Source organism: Pseudopodoces humilis, chromosome 8 (genome assembly GCF_049639895.1).
Source record: "Pseudopodoces humilis isolate 2021_Gansu_Grassland_sample_001 chromosome 8, ASM4963989v1, whole genome shotgun sequence".
Classification (NCBI taxonomy): Eukaryota; Metazoa; Chordata; class Aves; order Passeriformes; family Paridae; genus Pseudopodoces; species Pseudopodoces humilis.
In genome coordinates, this window is record NC_142207.1 from 9,130,588 (window position 1) to 9,150,348 (window position 19,761).

At 48.6% G+C, this 19,761-nt stretch overlaps 1 protein-coding gene across 1 annotated transcript in view; it reads right to left on the reverse strand.

Annotated features, from left to right (window-relative positions):
* Positions 1-1,200: 1,200 nt before the first annotated feature.
* The window catches only part of LOC102099204 (TGF-beta receptor type-2-like), a 29,981-nt gene continuing 11,420 nt past the window's right edge, over positions 1,201-19,761 (reverse strand). The window contains exons 2-7 of the mRNA XM_014249220.2: positions 12,812-12,962; positions 10,822-11,024; positions 7,039-7,847; positions 6,785-6,926; positions 5,448-5,575; positions 1,201-1,694 (exon numbers count right to left, since the gene is read on the reverse strand). Coding sequence (XP_014104695.1) covers positions 1,482-1,694; positions 5,448-5,575; positions 6,785-6,926; positions 7,039-7,847; positions 10,822-11,024; positions 12,812-12,962 — 1,646 coding nt within the window. The 3' untranslated portion in view covers positions 1,201-1,481. The remainder of the gene's footprint in view (positions 1,695-5,447; positions 5,576-6,784; positions 6,927-7,038; positions 7,848-10,821; positions 11,025-12,811; positions 12,963-19,761) is intronic.

Here is a 19,761-nt window from a genome sequence, read left to right on the forward strand (position 1 = left end):
AGGTGAAGATTAGTGAGAATGACAGGTGCAGTCACAGTTGCAGATGGCATAAGTGGTAGCTAAGCAAATTTTTTGCTATTTAGATTCGGTGCAACCTAATTCATTCCCCTTCTGTCCTTCTTTGAAGCATTTGGAGACAATAACCTTTTAATTTAGCAGCTGTAAAAACAGTCCAGGGAGATGGAAACAAGAGCTAGAGAAGAAAAGGTTTTTATATGGGTTAGTACTGTCATAGCTGAGCACTTAAAAGAACCAAACCAGCCCTGCAAATCTGCTTCCCTGCTCCACATTGAGGAGCCTCAGCTGTAGAAAACTTGTGGCTGTTGCATGGTTTGTTTCCTTCCCCTCTTTCTGGGCTGATCCATGCAGCTGTGTAGTGGTAAGAAATGTATTCCTCTCAGATGCTATACCAAAAAAATACCTCTGTGAAGGTCAGGTCACCTGTGTGTCAGGTAATGGGCTTGCAGGGCTTAGGAGCACCTGAGGTTTTTGCTCCTAAGGGTGGAGGGATTTGCACAGTACCAGGGTTCAGAGTGAGATGTGACTTACCTTTTCTTAATTGCTTCCCAGAACAGAGGCAGCCTGGGTTGATCTGCTGATCATGGGAATAAAGGTTTCAGTTCAGTCTGATCGTGTTTCCCCAGGTGGGGTAACCGAGCTGGAGGGTGTGAGAGTTTCCAGAAGAATTGGCCAACACCTTGTGTTAATGCTGTTACTGTGGCACAGATCTGGCTAGAGGTGGCTGGAAACTGGTCTGATGGGGGAAAGGTTTGTCTAGATATCCTGCATGGAGAGTTTTTAGGGTGAAGCAGCCACATCCACACTGGTGACTTCTTTTTTCTCTCAGAGAAGCTTCATACACCCACCTGAACTATCAATTAACCCAGGAATTCCCCAGTGAGGAAAGGTATGTTGGAGTTGCATCGCAACAGGCTTTTACAAACTAGATTATTGTTGATCTGTGCACAATATTGCATGAGTGATCTGCTTGGATGTCAGCATTTCTTCCACAAAGGGTGTGTGTGGTACATCTAATGGTGCCTTTTTTCCCCGCTACAACAAATTGTGTGTGTGTGTGTGTGTGTAGGACATTAAAAAGAGGAAAATTGTTTTAATCACTGCAGAATAAGTTAGAAATAAACTCATGGTGACAATATGGAAGAACTTAAAAAAGATAGACATGGAATTCAGGTGCTTATTAATAAAAGATTAAACATTATTATTTTAAAAATAATAAAAGGAATGCTTTGAATCATACATTTTAAGAAAGTACAAAGTCAGTTCATATAATAATGTTTCACTTTAACCAAAATATTGATTCCACAGTTCACTGTATCTGTGGGAGAAAACAGATCTTATAAATAATTTATGTACTAGATCTTACTTCCATTTTGAAAAACAGTGAGGTTTTTTCCCTCCATGAGCTAAATGCTTCTCCCTTATCCTCTTGTTCCTCATGGTGAGGACTTTTGCCTGCTGCATCACTGAATGTTTCTGCTCCCGTCACTGTCCTGGTGCTCCCCACCTGGAGAAGCTGTTTTGCTGGCCTCATTGTCCATGTTGTTGTTGAGGATGTCATCACAATCCATCTGTGCCATCAGGTTGAAGCGCTCAGCCACGCAGTGGGCAGTGAGCCGAGCCTCAGGGTCGTGGTCCCAGCACTCCGTGATGGTGTCGCACAGGAAACGCATTCCCTGCAGTCAGAAGGGCTGAAATTAGGATCAGAAGGCAGGAAGAAGAGGATCTAACACAGTCTCAGTGGTTTACCACACTTCTGACAGCCTCCTGCATATAAAAGCTGTTTTTGGCCAAGCTTAAGCACAAGAGGAGTAAGCCTCGGTAAGTTGTGGAAGTGCTGATGCTTCCACTGGTATTGCTTGTGTTAGAGCAGCAGCCTCAGCTCTCACAGCATCTGCTTCCAGACATTCCCCATGCTCCCTAGAAACTGGCTTGTGTTAGCTGTGAGACTTAGAACCTGTTTCCTTTCAGTCCCTATTTATTTCCTGTCTCAGCCTTGCCCATTTGGATCAGAACATCCTGAAATCAGGAGGGACAGGAGAGGTGTGGACAGTGACCTGTAGGCTGCTGGCTGAGCCCAGGCCTCTGGGTTTGAGCTGAGCCCTGCCTGTTACATCTGGAGGGAGGGGGATGGGGGGGAGGGAGGTGGTTTTCAAAGGAAGGTTTAGAAATAATTTCTTAAATCTCTCTTTGTTTTAGTAGCATTCTGAAAGAGTGTGCCGTGTCAAACACTCATTGCAGTGTGCAGCTGAACCTTGTTCTCTTATCACGTAAGTGTTTTGGTTGAGATGGGCTGCGGTACTTCCCAGTTTACTCCAGAGTACATGGAGTTCCTCTCAGGCACAATGCTTACATCTCCCAAGGCTTAGGAACAAAATAAATGGTAGTATTCAGCTGGTACTTTTCCCACTCTTTAGCTAGTAACACAGCTAGCACCAGGAGCTATGTTGAACCTTCCCTCGCCCATGTAATTCCATGATGTGCTATTGCTCTTGGCATCATTGTCAACTAAAGTTGGAGCACAGTGGAAAAATCATTATTCTAAATAAAGCTTCATGTTTTTCAGTGGGTTTTATGTATTTCTTAATTTGCAATGTAGAGAACTCTGAAGTTTAATATGGACCCACACAGGAGGAAAATCCAAGCCTTACAGAGATAATAGGTTCAGTTCCATCTGCCCTTCTGCATCTTGCTCAGAACTCACTGCTCACTGCTAAGGTTCATTGTGCTAAATCTTCCATAATAGACACAGATTGGAGAGAACAGGATTGTAGAGCAAAACTGACAGATGGTGTGTTTCAGCACCTCTGACGTCACTCATTTATTAGCTTAGTTGAAAGGATTTGAGGGTAATTGATTACATGCAAAAATGAGCTAGCTTAGGTGAAGCTTTTAAAGTCATCCTGTTCTCAAACAGGACACCCAAGATTTTCTGTACTTATTTTCTCTGAAATCATAACATTTATTTGTGGTTTGCCTTGTAGTGATGATGCTGTTTTGAATGGTACAACTGAAACATCTTGTTTGGCTTACAAAATGAACTTACTTTGGCTTTTATATTAGATACTCGTTTTTCTAAGATTCCAGAGGGGTGCTGAGTTGTACAAGTGTATTTTTAGTGGCAATATTGACTTAAACTTCCACTGCTCCTTCCTGTCATGCAGCAGCCTCTGGTTGTGCCTGTTCAGCTGCTTTGTGAACTAGATTCAGGAATTTACCTGGCCTAAAAAACCCTTTTTTTTCCCTTTTTTTAATGTGTTGGGGTGTGAAACAAGGGAGAAGCATGGACTTAAGGGGTCTGTAAGTTATCTAGGAAACTGGGGATGAATTTCTTCAGCTGACTTTGTTGTGGGGCCTTGCAAGCAGTTGCCCTGAAGCTGCTATTGGGTGAGTCAGCCCTGTCAGGGAAATTAGTGCTGACGCTTGATGAAAATCAACCCATGGTCTTCACTTGACTGAGAGCAATCCTGACATTCGAAACGTGGAAGTAGCATTTGGAGTTCTGCAGCAAACTTCTTTTCATTAGTGGGAACATTTGTGGGTGCCTCCCATTCAGGTGAGTGACTTGTCACCCTTTCTCAGTGTCACCCAACACCTCCTCCCAAGAGAAGCCAGCCTGGACCCCTGGAGAGGCACAAGCCGGTGGCTTTCTGCTGCTTCCCAGCAGATGGTGCTGCCCAATTCCTCATCCCGGGGAGAACGGTTGCAAAATGCCCAGAAAATGCTGTATAGCCAGGCTTGTAAGGAGGTGTTTATTAGACCAGCAGAGATTAGTCAGAGAAAAACTTCCAGCAACATGACATGGCTTTTCTGTTCCTCTTCACCAGTGACCATCAGATGGTTCAATAAAAGCTCCCACCTTACAAGCCTTGCTCTGTTTGCCTGCTACACCAACCCAACTACAGCAACATTATTTCTGGGAGGTGACTGCAGTCAGCCTCCCTTCAGCCCTGGGAGCAGCACAGTTAAGCTCACACTCTATCAAAGTGTGATTTTTGACAACCCAAGCCTCTGTGTATTTTTTCTGTGGTTTCAAAGTTTATCAGAGACCCTGGGAGGTGAACGTCTGAGATGAATACTCAAAGGCTTCAGATATGTGGCACTGCTGATGGAAGTTCCTGTATTTGCCTTTGTCAATGAGAAAAGCTGGGTGAGCTCCAGAAATGGACACACTGACTGATAAAACTCCCAGAGGGTCCTGCAGAAGTCATGGGTTCATTTGATGCTCTTTGCAGTTTTGGGCAGTCAGGTCAGCTGTGAGTCTTTGGACAAACATGGTTTTGAGAGGAGACATTTAAGGGAACATGTGGCCTTCTAAGCTTGAGAAATTCTCTCTTTTTTTTGCCAAGCCTGCCTCCATGTGCCAGCAGGACAGAGTGGGAGCAGAGGCAGTGTATTTTACAGGTGGATATTGCAAAGTGATGCACTGAGCACTGCAAGGCTCTGAAAGTCAGCAGGCTCAATGTTCCAGCTTGATTTTCAGGTGAATGGGAGTGTTGATCAGCAGATGGTGTTTTTCCACAAGACGTGCAATTCAAGAAGTACCAAAGTCAGACAAGAAGTGGAAGTCACAATCAGCATGCCTGTTACCTCTCATGTCCTTTTAGTGTGTGGCAGAAAGCACTGGCCTGGGGCAGAAGACTCTGTCAGGGCCAGGAGGGAGCTCTGTTTCTGTAGCTGGTTGCTCTGGGTGTGCTTGTGGGTGGTTTTAACAGAGCACATTTTGTCACTGCTGAACTGTTCCTGTTCTAGAACACTGGCTTATGCCCTCTGTGCTGACACACTTTGCTTTCAGACCCTCTGAAGGCTGGTGAAAGGCTTCCCTTGGCAAGCCCTGAGCTTTGCAGAGTCCCTGCTCTCAGCTTCACTCACTTTTCCTGAGTGTTTCACATGAAGGAGATGCTTTCTGGCTTGCTTTTCCTTGAAGCAATGGAAATTTCTCTCATGTTGAAGGTAATTTTGAGCTTGAAAGCCTCAGCCAAACAGGCAGGAGGCTGGATGTGCCTCCCTTCCCCTCTGTCCCTGCTGTGAATGGCTGTGTGTGAGGGATGGCATTTCCTGAGCCTTCCAGGCAAGGTGCTTAGGGAAGAAGTGGGGCCAATTCCAATGATTTACTGTTTCAAGAGCTGCACCGAAGTGCTCCATTTTGCTGCTATCCTCAGGGTGTCTGAAACCCACCACCTGTCATTCACAACTTCCTGATCATGGCTGTTGATCAATGCGTTCTGCTGTGCCCATGGCTGGTGGCTTTTGTGCAACAAGGAAATGAGTCCAGTGGGACTTGTGTGGGCCCAGTCATCCACAATGGAGCTGAAAGTACATCCCATCTGCCCACTCTTCCTTTGACTATAAATTTAATTTTTCAGGCTGGTTTGGTGAGGAAGGACAATGTGTGTTGCTCTTTTCTGAACCAGTTGCTCCCAGCTTACCTGGTGCACCAGCCAGCTGCTTGGGATCTCGGGCCGGCCTCTGCCATGCAGCACGATGTCCCTCATGGTGTCCACACAAGGCTGCTCCTGGACTTTAGACCCAAAAGGCAGCTCATAATTCTTTACCTCTGCAAGGAAGAAACAGCAGCATTACAGGATGTTTCTAATGCATTCCCTTCTTTGTTTTGGTATGGCCCACTGGATAAGAATGGTTTTGTTTTTAACAGTCTGCAAAAAATAAGCAGATCTGGAAACAATTGAGAATTTGAACAGAGAAATGTAGTGTTGGGTTTTCACATAGAGGTTCTTTTCAGAGACAGCACCAATGAACCATCTGACCTCCTCCCCGAACCCAAAAGATGCAGTACAAAGGACCTGGTTTGTCTTTGGGTGAGACAATCTGAGCAGGCAGAAAGTCCTGTGCTGGTGAAGGATGGGAGGGCTGACTATGACAAGAGAATTTCCAGATTTCTGCTACAGGCAGGGAATGGATTAGAAGAGGAATGGCCCTTCTGGAAGAGCAACCCCATGTCATGGAAGACCAAGGAGAAGCTGGCTGTTGGCAAAGGTGAGAGGCCACCTCTGCCAGCTGAGAGGTGATGTGAGAGGTTTCTGCCCGGATGTGAATGCAGGTGTGAGATATGAGTGGGGAGACATGGCCTAGGAATGCTGGCTTGGGAACAAAGGATGCATGGGGCATCCGAGCCAGGCAGAGGCCTCCCACTGCCGACCATGGGGCTTGTAGAACAGTTGGAGCAGCTTCCTGGCCAAGGGTTGGGGGTTCCAGCAGTTCTATGGACTTGTATCGTCAGTAGGTGGGACAGAGAAGGAAGGTAAATGGGAGCAGGCAGAAGACAGGCAGGGGCTAATGCCAGGGCAGTTAATGAAATGTTTTGCTACACACAATTGTTGATGCCAGGATGTGGCTCTGGGAAGTGACAGAGTATGTCATACTGTCAGAGGCTGGGGTTTGTGAGTCCCCATTGAAAGATGAGCTCTCTGTGTTGTCTGAAGGAAAAAATGGTTGAGGAGGGCGTGGCAACTTTGGCTTTTCCTGCTTTGTTTGCTTTGCATCACCAGCACAGGCTCCGTGGGTCTTGGCAGCTTGACAGTTTTGAGCAGGGGCTGGACCAGATGTCCCCATGGGGTCCAGTCCTGCTCCTTGACCACTGGGACACCCCCCTTAAGCCATGGCACACAGAGCAGGGGAATCTGTCACCAGCTCTTGGCAGCCCTGCAGAGACCTGGGCCACCCCAAGTCATATCTTGTGCCATCAGCTGTGATGCGGGAGTAAGGGAGCAAAAAGGCACGCAGCAACCCGGAGCGATGCTCCTACCTCCTACCACTTCACATCTGGAGGCCATTTCCCACAAAACAAGGGCCATGGAGTAAACATCCATCTGCTTGAAAGACTCCAGGTCTTCCAGGTTCACTCTGGACTCCAGGACCTCTGGGGCCATGTACCTGGCGGTGCCCACCTGGCCACAGAGAGGAGAGAGGTATTAGCAGGGGTGGACAAGGACTTCAGCCACAGGCCGTGGGGGTGGCTGGCAAAGGCTCCTCCAGGGAGGGCTGGTGGGTCATACTTGCCTGCCCGCTGTTGGCAAAGTCATCCACTGTCAGGGAGGGGTCGAGGCGTATGGCGATGCCGAAGTCGCAGAGCACACACTCCTGCTCATTCTTCACCAGGACGTTTGTGCTCTTGATGTCGCGGTGGGCGATGGGGATTTTCGGGCGGCCGCAGGCAGTGTAGTCGCTGTGAAGATGGGCCACCCCGCTCACCAGGGACCCAGCCATCTTCTGCAGCTCCATCCAGCTCAGCACGTGGCGGGAGAGGTAGTCCTTGAGGTTGCCCCGGCTGTGGTAGGCGGTGATGAGCCAGTACTCCCGGCGGGGCCCCGTGCCCCGGTCCTCGGCAGTGAGGAACTGCAGGACGCTGTCGTGCCTGAGGCTGGTGTCGGTGAAGATCTGGCTCTCGTTCTTCCAGGAGGAGTATTCCTCGCAGGGGAAGATCTTCACGGCCACGGTCTCGTACTGCCCCGAGCGGCTGTGGCTCAGCTTGGCCCTCCACACCTCCGCGAACTGCCCTTTGCCCACCATCTCGTCCAGCTCGATGGGGAGCAGCTCAGCGGGGCGGCTGCTGGCACAGCCGGGGCTGGTGCCGGCTGAGCCCTCGTCCATCAGCACGGACAACTTCTCCTCCCGCTCGGTCGCCTTCCCTGGCTCCGGCAGCGCCGGGGGCTGGCCCTGTTTCCCACCCCACACCTTGGCTCTCTTGCGTCGCTTCTGAGTGCGGCAAAGGTAAAATATCACCGTGATCATCACCGCCACCAGCAGCGGGGGCAGGAGGCTGATGGCAGCCACGGGGATCACCTCTTTGCTCTGCAGCATGGAGTAGCCTGAGGGGAGGAAAGCAAAGGCGAGGTGCTGCTGCTGCTGCGGGTCTAGCACAGCTCGTTTTCATCAGGCGGAGGAGGAAAATATGCAAAGCTGTTAATGGAGCGCAGCCCTTCGCGGGGCCGCACAAGGGCTCATCCCGACACAGAACCCAGATGCAGGCACTTAGCAAAGGGGATGATCGGTTTTGGTCTCAAATTTGGCCCCATTTATCAACAGAAGACACAGGCCAGAATCGCTTGGACAGTGTGGCACAAGAGACTGCAAAGGGCGTTTTGGGGGTCCCAAGCACTGCTTACGGTCATGGCAAGGGGAGCTTGGCTCGAAATAACAATGATAAATCCAAGGCAAAGCTCGAACACAGCAAATCTCTGAGCGGGCTTGGGCCCGAAGATTTTCTGGATCCCTGTAGTGCACAGAGAGGCAGGAGTGGGCAGTGTGCAGGACCACCCAGCCCAGGGGAGTGCCAGGATGCTTTGCACATTAATTAGCACACAAGAGCATCATTTCAGTGCTTGTCTGCTACTGCTGGCATCTCCTTCCTCAGCCCCTTACAACAGCAGCCCAAACAATCACCAGGGCATGGCTGCATTTGTTTTATTTCTTTTAAAACCCCTGTTGGCCTTCAGATTGTCAGGGGGAGGACACGCACACAAAGCCATAACCCTCACACAACATATAATTGTCTGATCCTTTGATGTTCGTGATTCCTGGAATAAACATGCTGACTTCAGTAGAGATATTCAAGTAAAATCTTACTCAGAGGTTTTTCTGCCAAGTATAATAACCCAGGGGAAGAGGGATAAGAATCATTCCATAAGCAAAACTCTCACTGCTTGACCTCAGTGTGTGCAGATCATAATTCAGGTTCTGGAAAAACAGAGCATTTAGCTATTTTCCTTGGCAAATTTCAAAAAAATGTGCTGCAGCTAATTTCTGCAAGGCTGTGAAAGCGTTTCTAAAATAGGCATCAGGTTTAAACCACAAGATCAACCTAAACTGATATAAATCAATAACTAACTCAGGAATATGTTTATTTTGGAAAGTATTTGGCTTGGATATCACCTACTGCTTTAATGGATTTACCCGATGCTTTGGATCCCATCTTTGAAACTCTGAAGAAAGAGAAGATATTTTTAAGGGAGTTGAGTGCACAAGTCCCGAAAAGGGGAAGTTAAAGCAACTTCAGGAAATTCCTTCATGAGGATGCCCCTTCCTGATGGAAGTCTTTTGGTACACAGGGATTGCAGCAGGGCGTAGATCTCTTCCATGCAGAGCGAAGGTAGTTGCTGTGGCAATAACCATAGGTCTGTAAACTTACACCTTGTCAAGCATTGCTGTGTGGGTCTGTCCATCCCTGCTGAGGGGATATGAACCTCCAGGGCTGGGCTCAACTGGAGCATGGGTGGACTTGCCATGCTCCACCCTACCCAGCATCTTCCCAAGGTCTCACCTGGGCTTCTGCACAGCTTTAGGAAATGATGTCTCTGTGTGTTCATTAGTGTGGTCTCTGAACTCTGATGGAGTCCCCTAGTGCAAGGGCAGTGCCACCCAGCAGCCCAGACCTGAAAGCAGAGCTTAAGGAATCAAGAAATAGGACAAAAATCTGCCTGCTTCAGCTGCCGGAGAAGTGCTTGTTTCTCTGCTCAGGAGTTGTCTAGACCATTGAATGTGATCATAATTTAATATTTAGAATGCAAATGATCCCTTAAAGGAAAAAAAAATGTATGTAAAGAATGGGGTCTGTGAGCCTGGGGTTTGCCTAAGCTGGCCCCTGGCCCATATCTAAGAGGAGAGAGTTGTTAAAGACCTGCACTCGTCTTGCTCCGACTTCCAGTGCTTTCCACACTGGCTGACAGGAGGAGGCTGGTTATGGAGCCTTTGCTGGGGGTGGCATTTCCAATGAGCCAGTTGTCATTTTTGTGTGAAATCACATATCCTGGCATCGGCTTTGGGATTTGACCATCTCTCCCTAGAAGTGTGTGTACCTGTTATGTTTGGCTGGGAAAGCAGCAAAGAACCGCCAAATTTAGCATCTTTGGCCTCCATTAAAGTGGCTTGTTTGTTCAGATAATTTGCATTTCATGTGATGTTTTTCTTCTTTCCTTATGCTGCAAGAGAAGCTATGCCACTGGATTGCAGGTTCTGCTTATGCTCATTTTCAGCATCTGCTTTTTCTGTGATTATGGAAAATGGGAGGCATTTCATTTTGCTTTTGTTACAGGTTGGATTCTTGATGGACACTTGGATAAACCTGGTCCGCTTGGAGTTGGGGAGGTTTAGACAATCCCCCAAAGGCTTTGGGTGGAAATATTTCCAAAGTATATGACCTTCCTGAGGTACAGAAATGAGCTACCTATTAGTTTTTCCTCCTGTGGCTTAACAGCTCCCATTGGATCTCCAGCCATGTGCATCAGCATGCCAAGCCACACTCATGTGTGTGCTCAGCACTCAGGTGGCTCTGGGGAGAAACTCTGCTGCAGGAATTCCCAGGAGAGCAGCAGGGGAGGCATTTCTGTGTGCCCAACCCTCTGCATCTCCACCTCTTTGGGTTACAGCCGTGGGGGGTGCCAGCAGTTCCTGTGGGTGTGTTCTGGGGCAGGATTTGCTCCAAAGTGATTTATTTAAAGCTTTCAGAGCTTTTGACTCACATTGGGTTACACCAGTTCCTGGGTTCCCCAGTTGATTCAACCAGTGCTGAAGGCATGGCCCACTGAGAGATGTGGTAGATTTTCTATCACCTGAAGTTTCCAGACAAAGGCTGAAGGAATTGCTGCAAGGAAAGCTTTGTCCACAGACAAAATGCTGGGCTTAGTAAAGGGGTAGAGATTTTAACTGGCTTTTATGTAGGGAGGTCGAAGATGGCGAAAGAGCCTCTTCTGCCACTGCATCTCCTACTCCGCAGGAAATACAAGGGATTTGCCATTGGTGCTGGGTGCTGCTCCCTCCATAAATAACATTAACAAAAGCACTCACCATTGGTGTGGTTTTCAAAGATGAGTTTGTCATTGCACTCCTGCTCATCCACACAGCCACAGACGTAGATGACCCCGTCCTCGCTGGGCTGGTGGCTCATGATGCAGCGCGAGGTGTTGTAGTTGGGGACCATGAGGTTTTCGATGGGGCGGTGGGGGTTGTGGCACAGCGTGCTGATCCTGATGCTCTCGTTGTCCTGTCTCCTGCATGTGACAAATGAACCGATACGGCGTCAGCCTGGCAGCTTGGCCCTTGTGTCACCTGTGCATCACCCTAAACCCAGTTCTAGGATAATTTCTTTCAAGCTGTGTAGGGAAAGACTTGTGTGCAGTGGCTCTGGTATAATTCTACTTACATGTACTTATAGGACCAGTGATGGGGATGATTGGCCCTGCACAGGCTACAGCATTGCAGCTACTCCTGGGTGCATCCAAAGAAATGACAACCATTTGTTACTTTTCCAGGGACAGCCTCTGCCTCCTGACCTAGTGGTGCAAAGTGGGGGGATGAAGGTATGGAGAGATTTCACAGTGTCTCTGAGGTCAACTGGGAAGTCAGACGTAAAAGCCAAGGAAAGAACCTAAATTCATCACCCTCTCCCTCATGAAGTCCCCCTGTTTCAGCACTCCCCACATTTTTTGGGGCTACCAGGTAATTTGACAGAGGAGCTCCCAGATGAAGAGTGCTAGGAGGGTGAGAGCCCTTCTGCCAAGGCTGGGCCCCTGGAGGACATGAGCATGAGGCCAAAGCTGCTGCTGTGACTGATACCCACTCAGGAGAAGTTTGGATGATCCATATATGCCTCTGCAAGTGAGCAGCAAGCAGCAAGGCTGGCCTGGAGGTGAGCCCTGCCTGCAGGGATCTTATTCTCTGGATGAATCTTAGAATGGGATGGGAGACGCTGGGAGGGGTTGGCAGTTTATTTGTGACTGCATAGCTGCCTCACCCCATCCAATACACGATGTAGGGTGCAGCTCCATCCTGTGTAGTGGGATTGCTTCCTTGAAATGGGGATTCCTGCTGCAGGGGCCTTGCTTTTCCTTGTACATGTTGCTGTGAATGGGAAAAACCCAGTAACACACTGGATTGGCTACCCATGGTTTAAGGTGTCTTCTCCATGTGTGCGTAGGGGAATTTGGGGCAGGGGGTGGATTTTGTTGTTTGTTTGTTTGGGTTTCTTGTGTTTTGCTTTTCAAAAGTCCATAATGCAACAATTAGGTTGAGGCAAACTCCTACTGAAAGCTGGCATACAGCATTCACTCTAATTAGCAGGTTGAGATAAAGCCTAGCGATAAGTGCTTGGCTGGCTTTCACTTTGGCAGCCAAATTAAAAGGGAAAGTGGAGGAAAATCACTCTGGGAAGACCCAAAATGGATGTTTTTTTAGTTTTGCTCACAGGGACCAAAAAGCTGGGGGAGGCACTCTTCCAGGCCAAACCATGCAGTGTGTGCTTGGTCTGAAATGCAAGACTGTGTTTCCTGTCCAGGCACCTCTCACATGAGCAGAAAAGGACATTTTCCAGGGGATGGGAAAGAGATGGGTTGAACCCAGTGGGTTAACCCCAGTGTGGTGCCAGCTCAGATGTCCATGTGCTGGATGGAGACTGGCTGCATTCCTGAATGTGAGCTGAGGTTTCACCTGCCTGATGCAAGAGGACATCATAGGTTTGGAGGTCAGGGTTGCTGGTTTGCCCTTGGGTTCAGCTTGTAAAGCTAAATTCAGAGGTTTATGGGAGTTTATAGGTCCTGCAGCACTTGCCATGCTTTCTGTCAGGCACTCAAAAGCTTAATTTAGAAAATAAACTGGTACTAATTACAGGGCAACCAAATGATTTTTTTACTGTGCATTATACTTTTAATTATAATGGAGTCAAAGAAAGGGGAAGAGAAAGTCCTGAATTACTGCAATAGGCAATAACACAAGAACAGGGGTACACACACCAACCCCTTCTTCCCCCCTGTCTCCCCTTGGGGAGGGAATTTCCTCTCACCATATTGCCACGCAGATCTCGTAGGGGTCCTCGCAGTAGGAGTTGAGGTTGCAGTTGCTGTAGCACACCTTCTCCTCGCACGCTGGAGCTGTGGAGTCACACCACTTGCACAGGTTGGTCTTGAGGCTGCGGCGGGCGCTGGCACCGCAGGCTGCGGAGCAGAGAGGAGCTGCAGGTGAGCGCGGCCGTGCTCACCCTCAGAGGGGAAAAACAGCCACCATTCCCAGCGATTCACACTGCTGGGGGAGAAGGAGCCTCAGCTGACCCCATTTCTCCATGCATTTTTTTTAAAGCTTTTGTTTTGCTCTCCACTGCCCAGCCAATTGTGCTTTGTGTTATCCCAAAGCCTCGAGAAGATGGGAGAATGCTGCCGACAGGTCCAGCAGGACAAAAGCCTGGGAAACCGCAGAGAATCACGTTTTCCCTCTGCTCTTCCCATACCATTTATCATCAAGGGGAAATTTACTTCTTCCTCTACAACCCAGGCTCAAATTGGCATTTCCCCTCATCCCAAGAACATTCTGTGTTCAGAAAGGGCCATCTCCAGGTCTCTGTGTTCCTGAAGACTTCATTTATTCCCCTCTCAGCAGGAAGAGACCTGCTGGGGAGGGATGTACGGCCAGGCTGGGACAGCTCCCTCCTCTCCTGCTGTCTCCTCGTCCTCCTCCTTCCTATTCAATGAGGCCAAGCTGGGAAATGTGTTTGCTACCCACTCCCCAGGTATCTGTGGCTGAGACTTCCCAAACTTTGGGGCAACAGGGGTTGTTCCCTGCAGGCCTCCATTGCCCACTGAGCCCCATCCCAGCAGGAGATGCTCTCCCACCCCTGGAGCCTCAGATCTGCCACAGCAGCACGCATAACTGCTGCCTGTGGGGAGCTGCTCTGCCTGTATCTCACAGGCATAACATTATCTCTATTTTTATAGAAAGGGTGCATGAACCATGCTTGGTTAAGGGATGAAATCCCAGCTAAATTTAAACTTCCTGTCTTAAGGCTGCTAAATGTCTTTTTTAAAAAAAATGCCACTGAATGGATTATGTAGAAATATATATTTATACTTTTTTTTTCTTACTTACATATATGCACTCTAAAGTGTTCAGGCATGAGCCTGAGCTACAGTAGCTAGTTTTTTGAAGGTTTGGGCCATCCATGATTCTCTGGCTGCCATGTCCCTGAACCATCCAGCAGTGCTGGGTGCTCCCAGCCTCTATGGAAAAGGCAGTCATAGCTCACTGTGCTGCCACAGCCCTCACAGAATTTTCCATCACCAGCTGTTAACTCTGAAGAAAAAAATAATTGCAAAATGCCTGACTATGGCTTGGGGAGCCTCAGCCCCTGCAAGCAGGGCCCTGCTGATCCAGCACGGCCATGGGCACCCCCAGGCCTGTCAGCAACATGCAGGAACTCCTGCATTCTTGGTGGTCACTTCTGTGACCTGCCTGTGTTCCACAGCTGAGCCCATGGACAGCAAAAAGGAGTTTTTGACTTCTCTGCTCCCCAAACCCAGGGCATGCAGCCTGCTCTGACAGCATCCCATGTGCCTGCTCTGCTTCCCTCAGCAGCCCAGACCCCCCTCCCTGTGACAGTCATAAAGAACTGCTGGAAGGCTCCCACACAGAAATAAACCATTTACAAGCTCCCATGGCCTTGTATGTAGGGCCAAGGTTAATGGTGGGGGGAAAACCTGGGTGCAGAGGAAAAGCCTGTTGCATATGAAGGTCGGAAGGAGGAAATTTTGGTTTAAATGACCCATGCCAGGCTTAAAATGCAGCTCAGCAGGGACTGTGCTGGGCCAGGTTTTGGGGGAGAAGGGAGCAGGGTAGGTGAAGATGTTGCTCACAACCTCTTGCTCAGCATCCTCCCCCCCATCCGTGAGGCTGCTCTGGCCCTGCTGTGACACCCTGGGATTTTGTGGGTGACCTCAAGAGATCACACACACCCATTCCAGGGTTAGCTACTGAAACCATGCCTTCAGCTGGGATTTGAAGCACCTGCAGCCAGCATGAGCTACCCTCACCTCCCTGCCTTACTCTGCCAGAGCAGGGCTTGCAGAATCTGAGGCAAAACCCCACTGGAGGATGAGAGTTTTGGGTGTGGAATAGAAATCAAGCCCAGCCTTTGTGTGCAGCCTTCAACCTACAGCCACAGCCACTGCCCCTTACAAACTCCATTTGCACAGTTTCATGGGAACAGAGAATTGAAGATAAACTGGTTTCTCACCCCAAACCCAAGCCCTACCACATCCAGGCCTGTGCACTGGTGTCACTGCCATAGTTCCTCTTTCACCTCCTCAGCTCAACCCATCCACGCCACAGCTCGTGCTGTGCTCACAGCAGGCTGGTGTGAGATTGGCTCAGCAGTGTCACCCCAGAAATACCTGGAGGCTCTGCAGAGGAGTAACAAAAGGACAAATCCAGGTTGTGGATGTTGCTGGTGCAGGATGAGGTCGACTATTTATATATTTATACCCACCAGGTATGTTATTTACTTATTTATATCTAGAGTTTGCTTGAGATCCAAGGGCAGGACATCAGACTCGCCAGTAATGCTCTGCTGCGTGTGGTGGGGATCTTGGCTTGGCTGTGCTGTGCAGAGGGGAAGCCAGGACAGATGAAAGAGTTAAATATGGAAACAAGATCCAGAAATACAGTGGTAACTGGACAAAATTCTTTGGAGACAAATAGTTCTAAACTAACTCAGGCTGTGATTCTGTTATCTGCTCCGCAAGGAAGGTCAGAGCAGGAATCTCTTTTTTTCTCCTCCCCATGCCTTGCTTGTCCTAGGAAGCTAAAAAGAAGAGCATAAAGCCCATTGCAAGGTTCTTCAGGCCTGTGTGTCCTTGAACCATTAGCTCGTAGGTACAATTTAACTGCCACATCACTCATCTTGGCCCTGATTAGACCCAGATGAACACTTTCAATATTAATAGTTGGATGATTTAATAAAGCTGCACAAGCAGTAAAAGTAACAATACACTTCCATAAACGGGTTCCAGATGTTGCCAAGGCAAATGCTAAACATCAAAATACAAACTTCAAAAAAAAAAAAAGTTAGGGAAAAAAAAAAAAAAGCTGGATAAGCAAAACTTGGAACAAACTATAAACTAATTAAATGCGGGTTGAGTTTTCCAAAAATAAATTGAAGCCATAAGGATGTGATGTGAGCCAATAAATAGTACAGTTAGTCAAAGTTATTGTGGAACGACAGTTGGAAAGATGGTTTGAAGTCACCGATAGGTGGGCTCACAGTGAGCTTGGCTTCCCATCAATAGCAAGGCTTGTTCTCCTGTGCATGAGAGCAGGATCAAATCTTCTGGTATCTATAACTGGGACCCCAGAGAGGTCACTGAGAGAATATGAGATGATTTTCAAGTCAGGGAATAAAGGAAAAACGATGCCAGAAGTGCCTGTGTCTCTCTTGCAATAGCAGCAGGGATGATACCACCACCCAAGGAAACCAGGATATTTTTTCCTGTGTGTTGGGGCGGCCATCCAGCCTCTCACTGCCCACAGAGCATCCACAACCTCTGCTTGGCCACCTGCAAAGCCCATGGAAACACCACTGCTGTATTCAATAACTCACCCTCTTCCCCATACAGAGTCATTGAAAACAGCTCTCTGAGAGAATTTCACCCCAGTCCCATCGGCGCGGTTGCAGAACAGCCACCCGCAGCAGATGAGCTTTCTGCCAGCAGGGACTGCACCTGTAAGAACGTGGAGGGGGATTCTGTGAGCCCCTCTCTACCACTGAAGCCCCAGAGAGCAGGTGGGTCATCCAGCATCTAACTCTGGCTCCAGTTTTCCCTGCACTCTGGTCCCCAAGGAGGACGGACCCTAAGGAGCAAGCTGGGGGTGCATGGGGTGCAGGCACAGCACATTTGTTACAGGCAAGGAGAAAGTGTCTCTTAGCCCAAACAAGGGCAAGAAATGCATTTTCACTGAGGGGCAGAATGGACACTTCCAGTTCTCAAGTATTCTCCCTGACATGCTGCTTTGGGACAGCTAAACACCAAGATGGGCTTAGGGGAATGTATTTGGAGTGGGAAAATTTGTGCTAGGGCACTTATCCTGGTTCCCAGCTCTCCCCTTCCCAAATTGAAGGGGACCAAAGCTTTTGTTACACAGGACCTCCATTATAGGACCTTCAGATCATGCTCTATCTTGCAGTGATAACTGTCCTTACATTGCTTGTATTTCTCAAGAACAAGGAAAAATTGGTAACTTTTAGGTCATAAATATTCTACAGTGAGGTCTATCCCCTCTTTTCTGCGTATCTCCAAGCACCCCAGGATGGGGCTGACACTATTTCAGCAGTCACAGAGAGCTGCCCATCTTGCTGTTACTCTGGGAGTGTTAGTGGCTCTGGGAGCTCCCTGCACCATCTTTTCCATGCAAGTCAGTCAACCTGCAATCCCCAGGCTTTGCAGTGGGAGAGACTAAGGCCAGGGAGATTAGCTGAGATGCTCTTTGTTTTCTCTAACCAGCTGCGCACTTAAACACAGGACTGGGGAGCAGCTCTAACTTGACCCTGCAGCTCTGTTATTCCTGGAAACCCCCAGATAGGTGCCCTGATGGAAACACAACCTGCCCTGGGACCTGCTTTCCCACCTGGGTGAGCCTGGGCTCCTTGGTGAGTCCTGAGTCTGCCGCCAAGTTTAGGATTAGGTTTTGCTTTGGGCTTTTATCCATGGTTAATGACACAAGTACACAGTAACAGAGCCTCTCATAAAATTATTATGAGAACAAACAAATTCCTTCCCTTTTATATGCAGTACTTCTTTTTAAGATTAATCCAACAGCAGAGCTGATGGGCTCCGCTCTCTCGCTGACCCATGTGAGAGCATCAGGTGTTCCCCATCACCAGGTTACTCCTGAGCTGCCTCCTCCATGATGCAACAACCAGTGCCACAGACGGGCATCAGGGTAATTCCTATGCCCTGATTTCCAGGAGATTCTGTGCAGGGTCAGAAATTCCCATGGAAGTTGTTCAACATGACCTCTGTAACAGTGATCCCAGATTTCTTGCAGTCAGTTTGAGCTACATCTGACATGTCAAAAAATGCCTGACCTTGTTGCAGCACCCTGCTGTGCTGCAGAATCTCCCCAGAATCAGACCTCAAAGTGTTGTACTTCTATTTTGGATGCAGCTCAGTTTCCTCCAGCAGACTCGTGTTCTCCGGTGCAGGGGTCTGGTGCTGCTTTCAGCTGCTGAACCAAAGAGGTTTTTAGTGTCAGGCTGATCTTCTTCATCCATGTCTTTTACACTGTATCTTTATCTTTGTAGGAGAGGTAGAGCAGACCAAATGGAGCTGAAAAAACTCAATATCCCAGTTTTTGCCCCTGCAAACCACAAGCCACTGGCTCTCCCAGGAAATCCATCAGTGCTGCACTGAGATCAGGGGACCAACCCAGGCTGCACCCTCAGGTATGTGGTCCCACATTGTCCTGCACAATAAATACTGCATTTGGCAGAGTACAGTATGGAGCAGGGAATGAACCAGAAATGTTTCCTGATGCATAAAAAGGGACTGATTTTGATTGTGTTAGACACCAGTTATTCCAGGGGCAGGAAGACATGTAGTATACATTTCTGGTGTGCTTGGACCTTCTTCAGACAGGCTGGTAACTGACTTATTCTACCACTTATTTTTCCTTTGTGAAAATATCCCTTTAAATTCAGTGTTTAGCAAATATTGCTTAGTCCCATTACAAAGTAAATTGAGTATGGATCATACCAGCAGGCTTCCCCAGTCTCTTTCAGGTGCTTAAATTACATCATGATCTAACTTCACCCAGGGGAGAGACAAGTCTGCAGATTGCTGTCCGTCCTTCTGCTTTGGTAATCTCTGGTATTTCTCGGTTTCCCTTCACAAGTTTTCTGTGCATCAGCGTAATGACTCTGCTTTTGGGGCACGAGGATGTTTCATACTGAGGTACCCCAGGGCTGTGCCCCAACAAAGCCAGCAGCATCCAGGCAAGCTGGAATGTCAGGGGCCAGGGAAGAGGTGCCTGGCATTTGGCAGGGAGAATTTGGCCAGAGCAGTTTCTCTTTGATTTTGGGTGAGGATGCCTGGGTGAGGACAGGGGAGCGCACCTGGCCCTGCACTCCTCCATCCGCCCTCGGAGCCACTTGTCTCCTCCATCCACTCTGACCAGATCTCAAGTTTCTTTCACAGATTTCACTTTCTGACCCCCAAAGCTGCTCCTGGCTGGGACAGCCTTGGGCCAGCCAGGGGATGCCTGTGGCGGGGGGGCTGCAGGGGCAATTATTTGCCATATTGTGCTCTTGCTTGTGTTTAAAAACAACAGCTCAACTGACTCATAGGTCCTACGGCCTCTGAGTCATTTTTTATTTCTGGATTTCACTGCTCTGCCCTTTGCAATGAAGGGAGTTGCATGCTCACACACACACACACACACACACACACACACATACACATCAAGTTCACATTTGTTTTTCCCCTATAAAAACAAAACAATTTCCATACCATTAATGAAACAGAAATGATTTGACTTCGCATACCCTGGCTTTTATTTTCCATTGTATAAACTCTGCAGATGAAATAATGATGGTTGTAAAGTAAACCTCTCTTTTTTTTTTTTTTTCCTTTCCCTTTCCAGGCAGCCTCTTTTCAAAATAGCAATAGGGAGTCACTTACAGGCTTGGCTTGTGCTGCTCCTGTAGTAATTAACCCCTTCATCCCTAGCTTTTCCTCTGTTGGAAGTTAGCCACAGCGTGGGTGAAGGCATCAGCTGGTCTCCTCTGGGACAAGAAGCGAAGCGGGGGAGCAGAACAGGCAGGGAAATGTGGGAAAGGAGGCCAAGAGCTGCTCCAGGCAGAGCAGTGGTGTGTGCCTGGAGCAATGCACTCATGGGCTGGGCAGCTTTCCTGGGAGAGCCAGAGTGCTGGCACTGCAGGGCCAGAGGTACCTTCAGTCTTCCTACACCCCC